The sequence below is a fragment of the Scyliorhinus canicula genome, chromosome 25 (assembly GCF_902713615.1).
Source record: "Scyliorhinus canicula chromosome 25, sScyCan1.1, whole genome shotgun sequence".
Classification (NCBI taxonomy): domain Eukaryota; kingdom Metazoa; phylum Chordata; class Chondrichthyes; order Carcharhiniformes; family Scyliorhinidae; genus Scyliorhinus; species Scyliorhinus canicula.
Window position 1 is genome coordinate 14,360,574 of NC_052170.1, and position 19,924 is coordinate 14,380,497.

At 47.9% G+C, this 19,924-nt stretch overlaps 1 protein-coding gene across 1 annotated transcript in view; it reads right to left on the minus strand.

The window, feature by feature from the left end:
• cc2d1a (coiled-coil and C2 domain containing 1A) overlaps positions 1–19,924 on the minus strand; it is a 90,712-nt gene that overhangs the window by 44,319 nt on the left and 26,469 nt on the right. Inside the window, exons 8-16 of the mRNA XM_038784924.1 lie at positions 18,768–18,840; positions 18,482–18,574; positions 16,575–16,705; positions 15,704–15,776; positions 12,853–12,974; positions 11,896–12,013; positions 10,990–11,162; positions 6,540–6,662; positions 4,063–4,121 (exon numbers count right to left, since the gene is read on the minus strand). Of these exons, the coding sequence (XP_038640852.1) occupies positions 4,063–4,121; positions 6,540–6,662; positions 10,990–11,162; positions 11,896–12,013; positions 12,853–12,974; positions 15,704–15,776; positions 16,575–16,705; positions 18,482–18,574; positions 18,768–18,840 (965 nt within the window). The remainder of the gene's footprint in view (positions 1–4,062; positions 4,122–6,539; positions 6,663–10,989; positions 11,163–11,895; positions 12,014–12,852; positions 12,975–15,703; positions 15,777–16,574; positions 16,706–18,481; positions 18,575–18,767; positions 18,841–19,924) is intronic.

The window sequence follows — 19,924 nt, forward strand, 5'->3', positions numbered from 1 at the left end:
TGAAATTCTCGCCTACCCAGCAGGGCGGGGGGTCCCGGCGTAGCGGAGTGACGCCAACCACTCCGGTATCGGGCCTCCCCAAAGCTGCGGAATTCTCCGCACCTTTAGGGGCTAGGCCCGCGCCGGAGTGGCTCCCGCTCCGCCGACTGGCGCCAAAACTGGCGCCAACGGCCTTCAGCGTCACGCCGCCCGGCGTCGGGGATGGCCGATAGGCCTTCGCCAGTCGACTTGAGTCCGCACATGCGCCGGAGCGGCAGCAGCCGCTGACGTCACCACCGGCACATGCGCGGACTCACGCCATGGTGGAGGTCGTGGCGGCGGCGGAAGAAAAAGAGTGCCCCCACTAGAGTGGCCCGCCGGCCGATCGGTGGGCCCCGATCGCGGGCCAGGCCACCGTGGGAGCACCCCCCCGGGGTCCGATCGGCCCACGCTCCCCCCAGGACCCTGGGGCCCGCTTGCGCCGCCTGCTCCTGCCGGCACAGAGGTGGTTTAAACCACGTCGGCGGGAGAGGCCTGACAGTGACGGGACTTCGGGCCATCGCGGGCCGGAGAATCGCCGCGTGATTCCCGCCTCCGCCGATTCCCGGGTGGCAGAGAATTCTGGCCACGGCAGGATTTATGCCGGCCCCGGGCGATTCCTCGACCCTGCGGGGGGTCGGAGAATTCCGCCCCTGATTCATCGCAACCCAGGTGGGTAAACACTCCCGTCCACAACATGTTTGGAACACGAAGTCCGGATTTAGTTGAAGAATGCCTGGAGGTGCCTCCGGAGTTCGGGTTGGAGGCTGCCAGCGATCTGGAATCCTGGGACACCACAGAAGTGGGTGTAGGGACGACAGCTATGGAGGTGGATGTGACATCAAGGAGGTCAATCTTCCAGCCTCAGCGGGTTTGTCAACTCCATACTCCCAGAATGCCTTGATCCACTGCCATTTGCATACCGCCACAACCGCTACACAGCAGGTGCTATCTCCCTGGAGCATCTCAACAACAAGGACTCCTACATCAGACTCTGCCTTCAACACCATAATCCCAGCCAAGCTTATATACAAACTCCAAAACCCAGGACTCGGCTCCTCCCTCTGCAACTGGATCCTCGACTTCCTGACCCACAGACCATAATCAGTAAGGATAAACACCACCTCCTCCACGATAGTCCTCAATACTGGGGCACCGAAAGCCTGCTTCCTCAGCCCCCTCCTATACTCCCTATATACACATGACTGTGTGGTAAAATTCAGCTCCAGCTCCATCTACAGGTTTGCTGATGACATGACTGTAGTGGGTCAGATCTCGAACAACGATGAGTCAGAGTACAGGAGGGAGACATAGAACCTAGTGGCATGGGGCAACGACAACAATCTCTCCCTCAATGTCAGAAAAACTAAGCAGCTGGTCATCAGGAAGCGAAGTGTCATACATGCCCCTGTCTGCATCAATGGTGCCACGGTGGAGATGATTGACAGCTTCAAATTCCTAGATGTAAACATCACGAACAATCTGTCCTGGTCCACCCACGTAGATGCTATGACCAAGAAAGCACAACAGCGCCTATACTTCCTCAGGAAACTAAGGAAATTCGGCATGTCCACAACAACTCTTACCAACTTTTACAGACGTACCATAGAAAGCATCCCATCTGGCTGCATCACAGCCTGGAACTGCTCGGCCCAGGACCGTAAGAAACTACAGAATTGTGAACAAAGCCCAGTCCATCACACGAGCCCGCCTCCCATCCATTGACTCGGTCTACACCTTTTAAACAGACTTTTAAAGCAGACCAAGGCAGGCAAGCAGCACGGTTCAATTCCCGTACCAGCCTCCCCGAACAGGCGCCGGAATGTGGCGACTAGGGGCTTTTCACAGTAACTTCATTGAAGCCTACTCGTGACAATAAGCAATTTTCATTTTCACCTCTCACTGCCGTGGGAAATCGGGCAGCATAATCAAAGACCCCTCCCAGCCGGGTTATTCTCTCTTCCAACCTCTTCCATCGGGCAGGAGAAACAAAAGTTTGACAACACGCACCAATACATTCAAAAATAGCTTTCCCCCCACTGCCAAACTCCGGAATGATCCTGGTAGGGTCTGTGCTGATCTTCCTATGCATCTTCTCTCCAGCTGCAGCACTATTTTCCCACTGTCTATGTTTCAGTATTTTCATTATGTATCCTCATGTATGTATCATATGTTCTATGTTTTAATGTGTGGAGAGCTGTCTGGACTGTACGCAGAACAATATTTTTCACTGTACCTCGGCACATGTTATGCTCTGTTATGACCGTAGTACAGACGCACAAAGAACATCCTGTTCTTTGACTAGCAAGATGATTTAGTAACAATATTAACACGTGGAAAGATAACTAAAGAATTGTGATACAGACAGTAACCATTAAATGAATTCAGTGAATTTTCTTGGAGCTACTTCTAGTGCGACAATCCTCGTGTACGTCTTACTACCAACTGGTAGTCTCAGTCATATGATAGATATCTATCGCCACCAGTTGGTTGGAGGTCGCACAGTTATATACAGAACTGTGCACAGACATATCACCACACACATGACAATAAATCTAAATCTTGGAGCTCCACCTTCTTTGTTAACAGTAAGTCATTAATCTTGGGCATTTTTTAAGCATGGCACCCAGATATGATGGCAGGACGCCCGCAATCAAGTCAGCCCTGCCAGAATACAGCGCTAAACCCCCAGACGCAGAAGTAATGAGGTCGAGGCCGGAAGATACGGCGTGGTCTCCCGAAAGGCCTCTGCAGTGCGAAAACTCCGCGCCACGGGTCTTGGTACCAGATGGGAGAATTCTACCCCAAGATTCAGTATTTCAGACCTAAATACTAATCACTGACACGAGAAGGTTTTCGTTTTTTTTAAAAACAGCATTGCATGGTCAACTTTAAACAAAATATAAATAAATATCAGTGTCTGCTTTTTTTTTAAAATTTAGATTACCCAATTATTTTTTCCAATTAAGGGGCAATTTACTGTGGCCAATCCACCTACTCTGCACATTTTTGGGTTGTGGGGGCGAAACCCACGCAGACATGGGGAGAATGTGCAAACTCCACACAGACAGTGACCCAGAGCCGGGATCGAACCTGGGACCTCAGCGCCGTGAGGCGGTTGTGCTAACCACTAGGCCACCGTGCTGCCCTATATCAGTGTCTACTTAACACCCAGCAATGAAAACATCCACCAAGATCACTTGAAGTTGCGATAAATACTCTAAGAAAGGCAGGGGCTTCTTCATTTACTCAATTAATTTCATTTCCAATACCACACATCTAAAAGGCATATGGAATTCAGGTGAACAATATCAAATGATCCAAAATTTAGTTTTCGGTCAGCAATCTTTAAAGTGAAATATCTGGTACCTCATTTCCAAAGTGTTAGTTTTCTGAATAATAGATATTGAGACTGTAAGAGATACTGCAGTAACACCCCGAGACATTTACATTTTTTTTTTGCAATACAGGAGCAATTTAACGTGGCCAATCCACCTACCCTGCACACCTTTTTGGGTTGTGTGGGGGCATGACCCACGCAGACACGGGGAGAATGTGCAAACTCTACACGGACAGCGGCCTGGATCGAACCCAAGTGTTCGGCGCTACGAGGCAGCAGTGCTAACCACTGCGCCATTGTGCTGCTCAACACCCCGAGTCATAAACAGCACAAAGTGAGTCAAAAAGGTTTAGCTAATACGTTGTTCAGTACAAAACCTATCTAGTTCATTAGGAATGTCGCAAATTCCCTAATCTTTGGCAAACTAGATCATCTTGGCTAAGGTGTCAGTGCAAATCCTGACATCTCTAGGATAGGGAAGGGACATTTACAACTAGACAGCCAGGGATTCAATTCCTGGTTCAGTCCAGCAGGAGATGACCGCCCACCCCAGCGGAGGACTGGAAAATTCCGGCCATAAGAAAACAGGTTGGGTTTCATCCCGTAGTTTATAACTTGATTGAAACTGCCACATTCAGTGATATATTTACAATTCACTCTCCATGACAAAGACTTTACATAGACAAGGGCTCATGTGCACTCACTTGGTGGTCTCCGACACGCTTCCGAGGTGTGTGTATTGCTTGGAGTACTGCATACATGTCTGTCGAAAGATAGATAACACAAGATATTAGGCAAAGTGATCAAATGGATTTTTCTCCCAAGATACAGGTGGCTTTTGTCTCCAGTAAAGTTTACCGTATCACATCGCGAGAGAATGTTATTTCAGACTGAAAGATTATAATACTGCCGTACTTTCTTCACCACGGTCTGGTGATAATAGAATGCTGCAAGTTACACATATTGCTGCTATAATGTCGGGCTGGAGGACAGGTACTTGTTGAAGCTGTTCTGGCTACAACGATCAAAAAAATAGTTTCAATGCTAATGTGGAAACATTAAAGTCTGTCCAAAAACATTATGGCCGCGATTCTCCGCTCCCCAAGCGGCGTGGGAGAATCGCGGGAGGGCCCCCTGACAAATTTCACGCCCTTCTCGATTCTACATCCCCCCCCACCCCACCCTGAAGAATCGCCGCTCGCCGTTTTTCACGGCGACCGGCGATTCTCCGACCCGGATGGGCCGAGCGGCCTGCCGTTCGCGGCCGTTTCACGACGGCGGCAAACACACCTGGTCGCTGCCGTCGTGAAACGGGAGTGAGAAGCCCGTTTGGGGCTTGTAGGTGGCCTAGCAAGGAAAGAGCACCACGACTGTGCTCGGGAGGGGACAGGCCCGCGATCGATGCCCATCGATTGTCGGGCCGGCATCCAAATCGGACGCACTATTTCCCCTCCGCCGCCCCGCAAGATCAAGCCGCCATGTCTTGCGGGGCGGCTGATAGGAAAGACGGCCACCGCGCATGTGCGGGTTCGTGCCGTCAGCGTCATGACGTCAGCCGCGCATGCGCAGGTTGGAGCCGGCCAACCTGCGCATGCGCGGCTGATGTCATTAGGCGCGCCGGCCGCGTCATTCTCGGCGCGACGCCCCCGCGGCCAAGATTTACGGAGCACCGCTCCTAGCCCCGCCAGGAGGGGAGAATAGGGGGCGAGGAGCGGCCTCCAAGGCCTGGTACTAATATAAAAGATATATAATTTCTTACCCATCTCTCTTCCCCCATTCATTGGTCAGATTTACCACCACTTGTTAGCTGATTAACAGCCTGAGGTACAATCTGATTACTAGCTTCCCTCCCTCCCTCCTAGCAATAAACATACGTGGTCAGTTTTGACCAGGCTTTGGTCCCGCTCATGCCAGCTACTCTCTACTGCCTGGTCCAAGTAGTTAGGTGCAAGGCTAGATGGTGACTTTTAACAAGCTATTTGATTGGGTGGGAGGGTCGAGAAGCTTAACCGAGGCTATTGCTGTCCTTAACCAGAGGGTCACGCACAGATGGCTGCCCAGCAGTTATCTCCAGGGAGTGACCAGGAGTAGGCTGATTTTCCCTAATCTTCATAGCGGGGAAAATACTGGGGTAAACCTTTGGCATCCAATCGCTATCCAGGGTGGGAATCATCCTCTCTCTCTCTGGCTCCCTCAATATCTTGAAAACCTCAATCAAACTACCCTGTAAACCCTCTAATTTCCAAAGAATACAACCTGGTTTGTTTAATCATAGAACTCCTACAGTGCAGAAGGAGGCCATTCGGCCCATTGAGCCTGCACTGACCCTCTTAAAGAGCACCCTACCTAGGCCTATTCCCCCAACCAATGCCCGTAACCTAGCCTGCACGCTAAGGGGCAATTTAGCACGGCCAATCCACCTAACCTGTACATCTTTGGACTGTGGGAAGAACTTGGAGGAAACCCACATAGACACGGGGAGAATATGCCAATCCTACACAGTCACCCAAGGCCGGAATTGAATTCGAGTCCCTGGCGCTGTGAGGCAGTAGTGCTAACCACTGTGCTGCCCTCTCCTTCCAGTTTAACCCTCGGAGTCCAGGCAACATAAGGAACATTTCAACAATCACAAAATGAATCAAAATTAGAGCAGTGAGTGAAGTGCTATGTGGATGGAGACATTTAAATGCATAATTAAAGTGGCATAATTAAATCGCCAATGAGCAAGTGCTACAGATCATTCCAAAGTATGTCGACTCTGCAGGTTAATCGGAAATAAAAGTGGGAGCTGAATCAGCTGGATTGCAGAATCTTTGCCACGGATTCAGTTAGAATTTCTTAAATAGGGCCTGCTCTCTCTCCATGCCCCAAGAGACGAACATGGGACCTCCAGGTGTTGGTCCACGGTTATACGTGGCAAGGTCGTGGTTTGCAGCACACCTTCTGCGGGTTATGGCTGCACTCTTACCATTTTCACAGGGGTTTTGGAAGGAATTGCAGGTTGATAATCAACCCATGTATGGTATGAATGCACTTTCTGTGGCCAGCAAGTCCCAGAGTGTGGCACAAACCTGGCTCAGAAGTGGGGACATTACCACTGCACCACAAGACCTCCTCGGATCATTTAAAAAGACTGGAGATGTTGCACGCAGCCTTTGCTCTGGGCATGGTGTGCATTTACCTCATACTGTTGCTTCAGCACTTCCATCAGCTGACCATACTGCTCTGCAGTTTTTTGGGGGACATGCACTCCCCGGTGCTGCACCAGCACAAAGTCCTCCTCATTTGCCGGGGGCGCAGGCACCTGGAAATTTAAGGGTCATCACAAAAAAGGTTAAATATTTTTTGCTTTTCAAATAATTTCCCCCTCGTTGTTTAAAATTGCCCCAAGTGATGAAACGAGCGCTTGTGCCGCTCTGGAAACGTAGGCCACCAGCTCCTCTCCCTGTCTGAATGTAGGCACCGGCCATTCACCACATTAACAGGTCCATGTACTTGGCACCGATGTCTGGCTGCCAATAGGCACACTGACAAAGCTAACCAACTTACGCGGCATACTCATGGTCTTAACTCTATGAGGAATTTGTCAAGCAGCATAGAATGAGACTTTTCTATTTATACACCAAATCTGATCAGAGAGGCTGTTCATTGGAGGGTCTAGTGATTAACGCTGTGTGTGCATGTATGTGGGTAAGATAGAGCTTGGACCTGCGGCCTCCAGGTCAATTAAGCCTACTTATATTTCATGTTCCCTCTTCATAAAACACAGCCTCAGCTTGTCTCCTTTCCTGGCCAAAGCCAACTTCTTCTGCTTCTCTAACATCCTCAAACAGCTCGTCATCTCCGTCCTCACTGGCTCACCTCTCCAAAAACTCCCTGTCTGAATCACTTCAGTCTGTCTAACTCGCTGCTCTCAACAAAGCTACGATCCTGGCCAAAGTCACAAATGATATCTTCTGTGACTGTTCCCCATAGTTCCTCCGTCCTCCTTGATCTCTCACTCTTCACTGGCCAACGCCAGAAGATTTCCCTCAAGTATGGTTCCACTCCAACAAAGCTCAAGGCAACCAATGGGCTGATAGCAATCCCATGTTCCTCAAAGACATTACGCCTTGGCGGCGTTGGCTGCAAACAGAAAAGATCAGCTTCCATAAATATGCTGGGTATCGAGTGAGATCGTGTACTACCTACCCATTACTCCAGTCATCTCAATGGCAACCTCCTGTATGATCAGACTCCCTGTCTAACATTGAATCAAAGTATTCTCCAATTTCAGAAAGACGAAACACATTTTCAGACTCTCATTATAAAAAACTTGTCCCTCGTCACAGACTCCAGGCATTGCCTGAATTCAGCCTGAAACAGGTTGTACAAATCCTCGCTGTCCTGCTCAACCCAGAGCTCAGCTTCTACCCATCACTATGGCTGCCTGCTTCCATCTCCACAATGTTTCCTGTTCCCATCCCACGTCACCCACAGAAGAAAGGGAAACATCTGCACTACGGACTGCCTTTCACTACCTCAAGATCCTAATGCGAATTATATTCAATGAAGTACTTTGGAAGTGCAATCATCGTTTTACGTATAGAAAACACAGCAGCTCAATTACACCCACAAGCAGCAATCTGGACATGAACAGTAATATATTTTAGTGAGGGATAAACATACAAAATAGGAGAAGTAGGCCATTCAGCCCCTCAAGCCTCCTCGGCCATTCAATAAGATCACCGCGGACCTGTTTGAGTTGAGTTCCACATTCCCGTCTGCCTCCGATAACCTTTGGAATCTATCTACCTCCACCTTTACCATCCCGTCTCCATTGCCTTCTGAGTTCCAAAGTCGCACAGCCCTCCAGAGAAAACATTTCTCCTCGTCGCTGTCCTAAAAGGGCGACCCCTAATTTTAAACCAAGCGTCCTCCAGTTCTGGACTCATCCACAAGAGGAAACATCCTTTCTACGTCCACCTTGTCAAGACCGTTGATCTTACATACTTCAATTAGGTCACCCCTCACTCTTCTAAACGCCAGCCCAGTCTATCCAACCTTTCCTCATGGGCATAACCCACTCAATCTGGGTATCAACCTGGTAAACCTCCTCTGAATCGCCTCCAACACCCTTACATCCTTCCTTAAATAAAGGAGGCCAAAACTGCAGCCTGTACCCGAGAGGCTGCCTCACCAATGCCTTGTACAACTAAAAGTAAGGCAGCACGGTAGCACAATGGTTAGCACTGTTGCTTCACAGATCCAGGGTCCCAGGTTAGATTCCCGGCTTGGGTCACTGTCTGTGCAGAGTCTGCACGTTCTCCCCGTGTCTGCGTGGGTTTCCTCCGGGTGCTCCGATTTCCTCCCACAAGCCCCGAAAGACGTACTATTAGGTAATTTGGACATTCTGAATTCTCCCTCTATGTACCCGAACAGGCGCCGGAGTGTGGCGACTGGGGGATTTTCACAGTAACTTCATTGCAGTGTTAATGTAAGCCTACTTGTGATATTAATAAAGATTCTTAAATATTATATTATTATAATATCCTTACTTTAACGTTCAATTACTTTTGTAATAAAGGATAGCAGTGCCGGAGTCTGGCATTCAAGAGAGGACAGTTAAATCCACCAATAGGAAGACTGATCAGCTCACCTCTTGACGAGTGGTATTTATGTCCTAGCTGTGAGCTTTGATACCTTTTGTAAAACTGAGTTTAATACTTTCTGTAGTAGAGCGGTTTCTTTATTGTTTAAAAAATGTTTTTAAAAGTTTTTTTTCCAATTAAGGGGCCCATTTAACGTGGCCAATCCACTTACTCTGCTCATCTTTTGGGTTGTGGGTGTGAGACCCACGCAGACACTGGGAAGAATGTGCAAACACTACACGGACAGTGACCCAGAGCCGGAATCGAACCCAGGTCCTCGGTGCCATGTAACAGAGCTTTTGATACCAAAAGTATGATAATTTGGGAGTTTTGAGTGTTAATGCTAGTTGACCCCTATCCGAGGGGCAGCAATGGTTACACTTCACGCAAGATTAATTCATTAATAATCACTTATTGTCACGAGTAGGCTTCAATGAAGTTACTGTTAAAAGCCCCTGGTCGCCACGTTCCAGCGCCTGTTGGGGGAGGCCGGTACGGGAATTGAACCCGCGCTGCTGGCCTTGTTCTGCATTACAAGCCAGCTGTTTAGCCCACTGTGCTAAACCAGCCCCTATGAGAGGCAGTGAAAGGGGAAACTGCATCCATGGAGCTGTACCACAGCAAGGAGAAAGAAAAGTGGCAAAATTACTAAAGGGAGTGAAAAATCTGCTGGAAGTAAGAGCATTTTGAGTTCCTAATTCATTTCCACTCCCAAAACTATTGCAGGGTTTTAGAGTAACATGGTGGTTCAAGATTTAAAATAACATTATAGGCCAGTCGTTGGGGACAACAGTCTAATCAGATAGCACCAGATTTTTTTAAAATGTCGCTGGTGCACTTCATGATTAAGGATGTATTGGGACTAGTTTTTAAAAAGGGGACACAGCCTGATTAGTATCTGACCAAGATCACAGCACTTGCTTCACCGGCAGCCCACCCACTCGCGCGGGTTTCCCCGACGGCATGGGATGGCCACAATGGAAAACGCCATTGGCCGGCTGCTAGGGGGAGGGGTGCCGCGCCAGAAAGCAGGGCTGGCGGGACGGAGAATTCCGCCCATGGAGTTTGGGGCGTACAGCATAAAAAACTGCCACGCTGCCAAAGTTGCATCAGCCAAGGTTCAGTGGGTGGAACCCTCCCCTCAGAATGGTGGAGGTTCAAGATCCAGTCTCGAGACTGGGGCACGGGGTTCAGGCCACAGCTCGGTACGTGATTGAGACCACAGCTCGGTACGTGAAGGAGTGCTGGCCTATTGGAGGTGCTGTCTTTCAGCTGAGATGTTAAACAAAACCCCCGCCCCTTTCAAGTGGAAATTAGAAGATCCCACGGTATTTCCCCCCCCCCCCCAACTCAAAAAGAAACATGTGAGGTTTGTCCTGGTGCCCCTGAATCAACATCACCCAAAACAACATTATAGGAAGGATGTGGAAGCATTGGAAAGGGTGCAGAGGAGATTTAACAGGATGTTGCCTGGTATGGAGGGAAGATCTTATGAGGAAAGGCTGAAGGACTTGAGGCTGTTTTCGTTAGAGAGAAGAAGGTTAAGAGCTGACTTAATTGAGGCATACAAGATGATCAGAGGATTAGATAAGGGTGGACAGTGAGAGCCTTTTTCCTCGGATGGTGATGGCCAGCACGAGGGGACATAGCTTTAAATTGAGGGGAGATAGATATAGGACAGATGTCAGAGGTAGATTCTTTACTCAGAGTAGTACGGGCGTGGAATGCCCTGCCTGCAACAGTAGTGGACTCGCCAACATTAAGGGCATTTAAATGGTCATTGGATAAACATATGGATGATAAGAGAATAGTGTAGATGGGCTTTAGATTGGTTTCACAGGTCGGCGCAACATCGAGGGCCGAAGGGCCTATACTGCGCTGTAATGTTCTCATTCTAACATGCACTGCTGTTGGGGAGAGCTTGCGGTGTTTTTCTTTCAAGATAAAATTGTGCAGTTACGCATATTCAAAAAGTCAATTTAGAAAAGAACATTCTTTTACCTTGGTAATATCAACAGGCAGCCCCCCCTTGGCAGCCTCGATCATGGGGTCCAACCCTTTTGCCTGCCGGAGATACAATTTTGCCCCCTCAATATCGTTCTTCTGTTTTGTCCGGAGTGCTGCCTGCATGAATTGCTTCTTCCTGTTCAGCAAGAAATCCAACTGCACCTGAGCTGCAAGGGCGGAAGACGGATAAAAAAAAGTGTTTAGCCCAGCCATGTACCACAAGGTGCCTGCAAGAGTGCTTGTGCCCATCAAATGGCTGCATGTAAAAGCTGCGTACTGTGCTGAGCCGTACAAACTAGAAGCTGCAGCATGCGACCTTCAGTCTGTGTTTGGTAGCATTTGGGGTGGGGGTGGGTGGTCAGGCGGAGAGGGGAAAAGGTTAGAATTTTTGAACATGATCTTAGTTGGGCGGCACGGTCGCACAGCACTGTTGCTTCACAGTGCCACGGTCCCAGGTTCGATTCCCGGCTTGGGTCACTGTCTGTGCGGTGTCTGTCCAGAGTCTGCCCGTCCTCCCCGAGTCTGCATGGGTTTCCTCCGGGTGCTCCGGTTTCCTCGCGCAAGTCCCGAATGACGTGCTGTTCGGTAATTTGGACATTCGGAATTCTCCCTCTGTGTACAGGCGGAGACAGGCGCCGGAAAGTGGCACCTCGGGGATTTTCACAGTAACTTCCTTGCAGTATTAATGTAAGCCCACTTGTGACAATAAAGAGTCACACAACTTTGCCTGGAAAGTGCACGTGGGCATCAGAATCTGACTTGGGTGTGACGCCCTCCATAGTCAACATTCAATTAAATCCGCAGTAAAGAACGACCACTCGGGTAACTCACCAAGTCTCTCGAGTTAACACCCGCAAGATTAAAAACAGGGATTGTTTCTCTCCCCCCCTCATGCATTACCTTTGTTTGACATCTGTTTTTGAGCTGGATTCCCAGTGCCAGCTGGGGCAGCCGCTGGTGCTGATGTCCTGGGGTGTGCTTGCGGTGCAGGTCTCGCAGTAGGCATCCAGTGTGTTAGCTTCAAGTATTGGGGGGGGGGGGTTTGGAGAAAGTAACCTTATGAATCACGTGTAATTCTAGCACGTTTACACAGACAAAAAAAAAGTTACGGCTCAATGTTGAAATAATTGCAGAAAGAATCAGTCTATTGGCAGAAAGACTCGGGTTCTATGTTTTTGAAGGGCGTCTTCGTAAAAATGATAATAAAGGAGCAAATTTCAAACAAAGCTGAACTGACAAGGTGAATAAAATCTGCCTACCCTTTCTGTTTGGGGCATCATTGCAAATTAACATCAAGCTGGCCAGAGGCCGGACAACATTTTGTTTCGCTGTCTGCTGGAGGCTCCAATCATGTTTGCTAAGAAGTAGAGAGCGAGGAAGAGCAGACACGAGAAAAAAGGTCCAGCCGTTTCCAATTTTACTTTTTTTTTAAATTGCTGCCTCTCACGTCTGCAATTACTTTACAGCCCTCGCTAAGATGCTCATTGATCTTTGTTGGCTCTCCTCACCTCCACACTCCCCCAAGAAGTGTGAGTTGCCAGACTAAGGCTCCACTTTTTCCTTTCCCCGGGGCTGGGGGGGGGCTCGCTTTGGCATTAAGCTTCTGGAAGTAAAACTTCGGGCTCTTTTGGAAAGGGAAGGAGTGCATTACCGAGGCCATCCACGCTTTATGACAACATTAGGCATGAGACATTATTATTCATTCAAAATGATAGGGAATAAGCAGCTCACTAGCTGTGGAGAGATAACAGAGAGAATATCAAATGGATTTCAACACAGAGCGCAGAAAGTTTAATGCTTCCAAAAGTGACGCTCAAAGTGGGAACTTTCTTAAAACCACCATTTATGCAAGCTCACCTCATTCTCCTCCTCATCACCTACATTCACCTCCTCATTGGCTAGCTTCATGGCACTGTCCAGCACTCTCACAAGGCTTTGATCCTGTGCACCAACCTCTGCTCCCTGAAGTGGTGGGAAACCTGAGAGAGGGAGAGAGGGAGTGGCGGAATAAAGAGAGAAAAATTTAATAAAATCGGTTAAATCAGTGCCGGGTTTAATCACCTTTCCTGCCACCATCTCAGCTATAGGGGAAGATGTGAGCAATCGGGATGGAACGCCGTTTGTATCGAGTGGCAGTCCTCGCCCGTGCCACAGAGCACGGATTGTTTTCAGAGTTAAGGACACCGATATTCATGGAATTATGTGGAGTTAACAGCACAGGAGAATACCTACAGTTCAGAAGGCCATTCGGCCCATCGAGTCTGCACTGACCCTCGGAAAGAGCACCCTACCCAGGCCCACACCCCCACCCAAACTGCTTCCTCCCTCCCACCCCATCGCATATAACCTTCAATTCCTTTCTCCCTCATTGTACTTTCCTGCCTTCCCATCAATGGCATCCATGTTATTCACCTCAGCTATTTCTTGATGAAGCAAGTTGCACATTGTAACGGCTGTGTACTGGGTAAAGGAATTTGTCCTGATTTCCCGAGTAGGTTTTACTAGTGACCAATTTGTATTTACTCCCCTAGTTTTGGTATCCTCCAAAAATGGAAACATTTTCTCCATGTCTGTCCACGATAGAAGATCAGCATTCCAATGACGAATGGGATGCGATCACACTGTTGCTCTAATTTCCAAATAACAAGGCCTCAAAGACAAAAAGCCGGAGCGGGGAATGTTTCATTGCAGCTGATCAGATGGAAAAGTAGATTTCTATTTTGCCCTCACACTATCCCAGTGAAATAATAGTCTGGGAGTTACTCAAATGCAGTGACTGGAGAGAAACTGGATACAGCAGTGTTATGGGCCAGGGTTTAGAGAACCCCAAAGTGTATCATGGAGTTCACCTGACCCACAACTTTTACTAGATTGTGGTATGGGGAGCACACAGCCCACTGTACAGGTGTGTCGAACAGAAATGGAAAAGTATTTTTTAACGCAAAACAATGTTTATTCTATGAACTCAAATTAACCTTTTTAAAACATAGTGAACATCTTAGCAACCATTAATTCAAATACTACCCCCAAAGAATACAACACTAAGTAATCCTTTAAGCTTTCCTTTTAACATCCATAAGACTTAAAACACCTTTTACCAGAAGCACATTAGGTTTACATTCACTACTGAAAACATTTATAATTCTCAATTCACCAAATGATCAAGAGACAGTCTTTTCATGGCAGAGAGATCAACAGTACACCAGCTCTGTCTGGCTTCAGCTCCAACACTGAAAACAAAACTAAAACACACCCTGCAGCAAACAGCCTAAACGAAAGTAAAAAGCTGACAGACAGCCCAGCTCCACCCACACTCTGACATCACTAATAAACACTAACACCCATTTCTTAAAGGTACATTTCTTAAGCACCCATTTCTTAAAGGTACTCTCACATGACAGCAGAAATAAAAAAATATATTTTTTTTTAAAGTGGTCATCCAGTGACACCATGTGGGCAAAATAGCTCCCTGCACCTCAATAAGGTGCCAACGACCGGGAAAAGCTGAAAGGGGACATCCCAAAAATGCAAAGGTGCACCTTCCCCACCCAATTTAACATCATTCTGGTCGCAAAGCAGGAGAGTTACCTCTTCCCTGCTTCAACCAAAGCAGGCAATATTTTGATGGTACGTAATTTACAAGGCGTTCAGGCACAGAACTCATAACACCCAATGAAAGATTGAATAAAATGGAAGTTGCACTTAAAGAAGCAAAATACTGCAGCTGCTGGAATCTGAAACAAGAACAGAGCTTGCTGGAAAACCTCAGCAGGTCTGGCAGCAGCTGTAGAGAGAGAGAAATGCTCGGCACAACATCGAGGGCCGAAGGGCCTGTTCTGCGCTGTACTGTTCTATGTTCTATAACATTTCGAGTCCTTTGGCTCTTCATAGGAAATAGAGAGAGGGAGAAATGGGTCAGATATTATACTGTAGGGGCAGCACGGTGGTGCAGTGGTTAGCACTGCTGCGTCACGGCGGCAAGGACCCGGGTTCGATCATGGTCCCGAATCACTGTCCATGTGGAGGTTGCACATTCTCCCAGTGTCTGCATGGGTCTCACCCCCACAACCCAAAGATGTGCGGGGCAGGTGGACTGGCCATGCTAAATTGCCCCTGAATTGGAAAAAGAATTGGGTACTCTTAAATATATTTTTAAAAGGGCAGCACGGTGGCACAGTGGGTTAGCCCTGCTGCCTCACGGCGCCGAGGTCCCAGGTTCGGTCCCGGCTCTGGGTCACTGTCCGTGTGGAGATTGCACATTCTCCCTGTGCCTGCGTGGGTTTTGCCCCCACAACCCAAAGATGTGCAGGGTAGGTGGATTGGCCACGCTAAATTGCCCCTAAATTGGAAAAAATGAATTGGGTACTCTAAATTTATAAAAATATACTATACTGTAGTTGTCAGAGAATGCAATAAGATGTAGCAACGTTAAGAACAAAAGACAGATGGCCTGGTGTAGTAGGCAGAAGGACTACAGTTGTTGTGGAAGATATACTGATCAATTGTGACTGCAAACTGCTTTTCATTTCCTGCTAATGCTCAGGACTCATTACTGCTGGAGAAAGGATAATGCGTCTTCAAAAGATTTTTTTTTAAACAAAAAAGGACGTGCCCTCGCAGGTCACTGCTCGCAGTAGTTATCAATCAGCACCACCAGTGATCTCATGATGAGCTGTACGATTGAGATCAATTAAAATCTCTTCCTTACCTGGTGGCACTGGGAGTTCACCAAGATTCACGTTCCTTCCTTGTCTATGGGCTCGAATGGCATCCTGGTATTGCTGAAAGGGTTAATGAAAACAGTTGTCACGGCCCGAGAGAGCAGAGATCTGCCACGCTGAGCTTCTGCTCCTTCCAACGCCACCAGCGACGGGTACATTTGCACCATCTATCCATCTCGCCGGTGTTTCCCTCCTCCTCCAACTGGTGCAAAGACAAGAAAGTCGCACATTCCCTCGTGTGGGAGAAGGTGGAGAGGGAGAGACGCTGGGCGGAACCTGAACTCACACATCCACAAAATCGGCTTGGAGAGTAAAAGCAACAAAAAAAAACTTTTAAACTCACATTTTGCAACTTTTAGCAAATGGGAGAAAAATACACGAGGGGCAGAAAAGATGAGAGCACATTAAAGTCAGAGAGGATGGCTAGACAACGCATAAGGCAAACAGTGGGATGGAGCAAGGCCAGGCAGGATAGATCCCCACTCTGCGTGAGTGGGAAATGGGGATGGCGAGCCAGCAGACTGTTTTGCATCTCTTCTGATTGTATTTCTACTTCAATTTAATAAAAGATGGCATCCAGATGGCAAACAGGCATCCAGACTCGAAACGTTAGCTCCCTTCTCTCTCCACAGATGCTGCCAGGCCTGCTGAGATTGTCCAGCATCTTCTGTTTCTGTTTCAATTTAATAACTATTGGGAGAGATGTAAAACTGGCTGCTAACTCACTCTAACCCATTTTATACTTATATAAAATCAAGTGGCTCAGGGAACTTATATAGTGGCGCAACACAGGGAGCCATTCGCATGTTAAATAAGGACGATATTTTACATTTGAACAAGTTTTGGAAGCTGGTTTACTTTGACTATGCGTTCATGCATCCTCGCTTTCCGGTCATTCCCTGCGTTCTTGGCCTGCAGAGCCGCAGACTTGTACTTGTCCATTCTCTGCTGAAGGGCTTCCATGACATCTTTAGGTGGAGGTGGAACGCCTGCAGATAAAGAAGAAAAAAACAAACCCTGATCGCTCAAAGGGTTCAGTTTCCCGTTTGCAACTCTGCAGTCGGTCAAATTCAGCCACATTTACAAAAGCTTTGGAACGAGGACCCAAACTCCCCTTGATCAACATGGTTGGTGTGATAAGTGCTCCAATACAGTGCATTGAAACAGCAGAACGTCCATTGCCTTGATCGTGCTGTGGTTGTTCTAGTCAGAGTAAAGACAGCGAACATCATAATGAATGGCGGAGGGGGCACGAAGGGCCGAATGGCCTCCTCCTGCTCCTATTTTCTATGTAATCTGTGGCAATTCTTCTCGGTCGCATTGTGAACTATGACATCTCTTTCTGCAACATTCAGGACATGGGTAGTATCTGGGCTGGCTCAGTGAATCAGATGCCCTCGGAAGAGGCCCAGAGGAAGGCCACTAAAATTGATGCACAATGCAAAAGCCCTTCGCCCTCACAATAGGCTGCGAATGGCCAGCGTTTCCTTCTACCCAAACGAAACGTTGGGAAAATGGCGATTTATAATATGGAGGAGAGGCTGTGTTAATCTAGCTTATATTCTCTGGAATGGCCGAGTAAATTGGGTCTCTTTTCTCTTGAAGAATGGGAGGTGGTCTCATTGAAACATGCAAGAATCAGAAGGGACTTGACATGGTCGACACGCAGGTTGTTTCCCTGACTGGGGAATCCAGAACACGGGGCACAATCTCCGGAGAGGGGATGAGATCAGGAGAAATTTAATCAAGGGTGTTGTGAATGTTTGAATTCCCTATTCCAAAGGATCGTAGATGCACAAATGTTGACTATTTTAAGGCGGAGATAGACTTTTGGTCTCTCAGATATCAAGGGATGGGGCAGGGAGGGGTCGAAGTATAAGATCAGCAATGACCCAAAGGTGGCGGGGTATCAGATGGAGAAAATTAAGTTCACCATCCGTGGATCGGAAGAAGGTTTGCACAGGACATGGAAGCCGTTCACCAACTTGTTTCAAGACTCAATAAAAATATTTTTTTTAAAAAGATCAGCAATGATTATATTGAATGGGAGAACAGGCTCGAAGGGCCGAATGGTCTACTATTTCTTATGCTCTTATTAATAAAAGGGTCTAGATCTCGTCTATGTGGATAGACGATTTGAACTGAGTGGAACAGGAAGAAGCAGGGGACATCCATACAAAAGTAACTCAAGCATAAATGAGAGGTTAGCGATTGTGAAAATAAAACCTGGCGTCTGCGGACTGTCTGAGAATTGGTGTGGAATTTCTCGCCCAAAACCTATTCTCGGAGGTGACATGGCTGCTGAGGAATGAGACATTAATGCTCATGATGTTAAAGTGCAGTATGATTGAATGGGGCAGACGTGAGATCACTAGGCCTTTTCCTGTCTGTCATTTATGTATACATGAATATTTTGCACAAACATGTAGTCCAGTACGGAAACAAGTTGAACTGACCGAGAAGGTCCGTGATTCTATTTGCAACATGGGTTAGTTAATCTCGGGTAGAGCTACTGAGCTGGAGGGGTAAAATAACAAAAATCAGCCAGCATTCCTGATTGTTGTATACGGACTCCCCACTTGGCAGGACAGGATTGGCTGGACTGTTGCGCTGTCCATGAGTCATCTCTGCAACGTGAAGAATAGTCACTTTGCCGAGGTAACCAAACACAAGGAACCTCGTCCGAAAGCACTGAAGAAAATCGCCAGAGTTACCCCAAACTGGCCCAGAGGACAGAGCATTGACCCTTCGGATACAAGACCCACCTGATGAAGTCAGCGGCTGTGCAGGAGAGGCGGCTGGGATTGAGGGGACAGCCGAGTGAGGAGGGATAGACGGTTGGTCCTTTGGTAAAAGATCTGAGGAGAGAGAGAAAAAAAAAAGACCCAACTAAGCGATGGGAGTAACCAAGGGGAGTTCTCGACTCGGTTTTCTCAATTCAGAATCCGCGATCGAATAGTCCGCAAGAACTGGTTCCCACAAAATATCGCAAAGATTAAGGACCACGGGGATATATTAATGATACAAACGCACAACTAATCTAGTGCATACCGAAAGGGGGTGGCAGGCCATTGAAGTCCACGCTCTCTCCTCTATCCAGTGCCTCAAGAACAGGGTCAAATTTCTGGTTTGAAGAGAGAAAGGAAAGCTGTTATAAAGATACAAGATTAATCTGCATTTTCTGCACAGCCTCCAGTTGAATGGAAGGCGAAAGGGGAGCCTTGCTGGAGTGCTGGACCATCACCTCCATCTCTCACCCTCCAAATGATGTTGAAAGGACATAGGGACAGGGGTAGGCCATTCAATCTTCAGCCCGCTCCATCATTCTGCTGGACCACTTGCTGGGTAAATCTCTCCATGACAAAAGAACAAAGAAAAGTACAGCACAGGCTCAGACCTTCGGCCCTCCAAGCCTGCGCCGACCATGCTGCCCGTCTAACCTAAAACCTCCTGCACTTCCGGGGTCCGTATCCCTCCATTCCCATCCTATTCTGGTATTTGTCAAGAAGCCCCTTAAACGAGACTATCGCACCTGCTTCCACCACCTCCTCCGGCAGTGAGTTTCAGGCACCCACTACCCACTGTGCAAAAAAAACGTCCTTCGCACATCTCCTTTAAACTTTGCCCCTCGCACCTTAAACCTATGTCCCCTAGTAATTGACTCTTCCACCTTGGGAAACTGCTTCTGAATATCTACTTTGTCCATGCCCCCCAAAACTTTGTAGACTTCTATCAGGTCGCCCCTCAACCTCCGTCGCTCCAGTGAGAACAAAGAGAGTTTATCCTACCTCTCCTCATAGCTAATGTCCTCCACACCAAGTCCTTCACTGGTGATCCAGTGGACTCTCTTGAACGAGGCTGCCTACTTAATATTAAATTTGGCGCATTGGATGAACATCGAGGGAAACAGATTTAGACTCAGCAAATAGACTTCAGCAAGACCTTTACCATTAGGAGCCATCAAACTAGCCTACGCTGTTGAACCTATGCCATCATCAGCACACTGTGCCAGCTTTTTATTGACAGGAGCTCTCAACTCATTAAAAAAAAACTGGATGTCCGCAAATTGAGGAAGGGATATTAAACATCTAAAACAGGCCTGAGCCAAAGCTTTGATCAGGGCGCTGTCAGCTACCCCCACCACCCACATTGCACTCGTAATCCAGCTTCTGGCCAAGCTGCCGCTGCTCGGAACCCAAGGGTTGCTA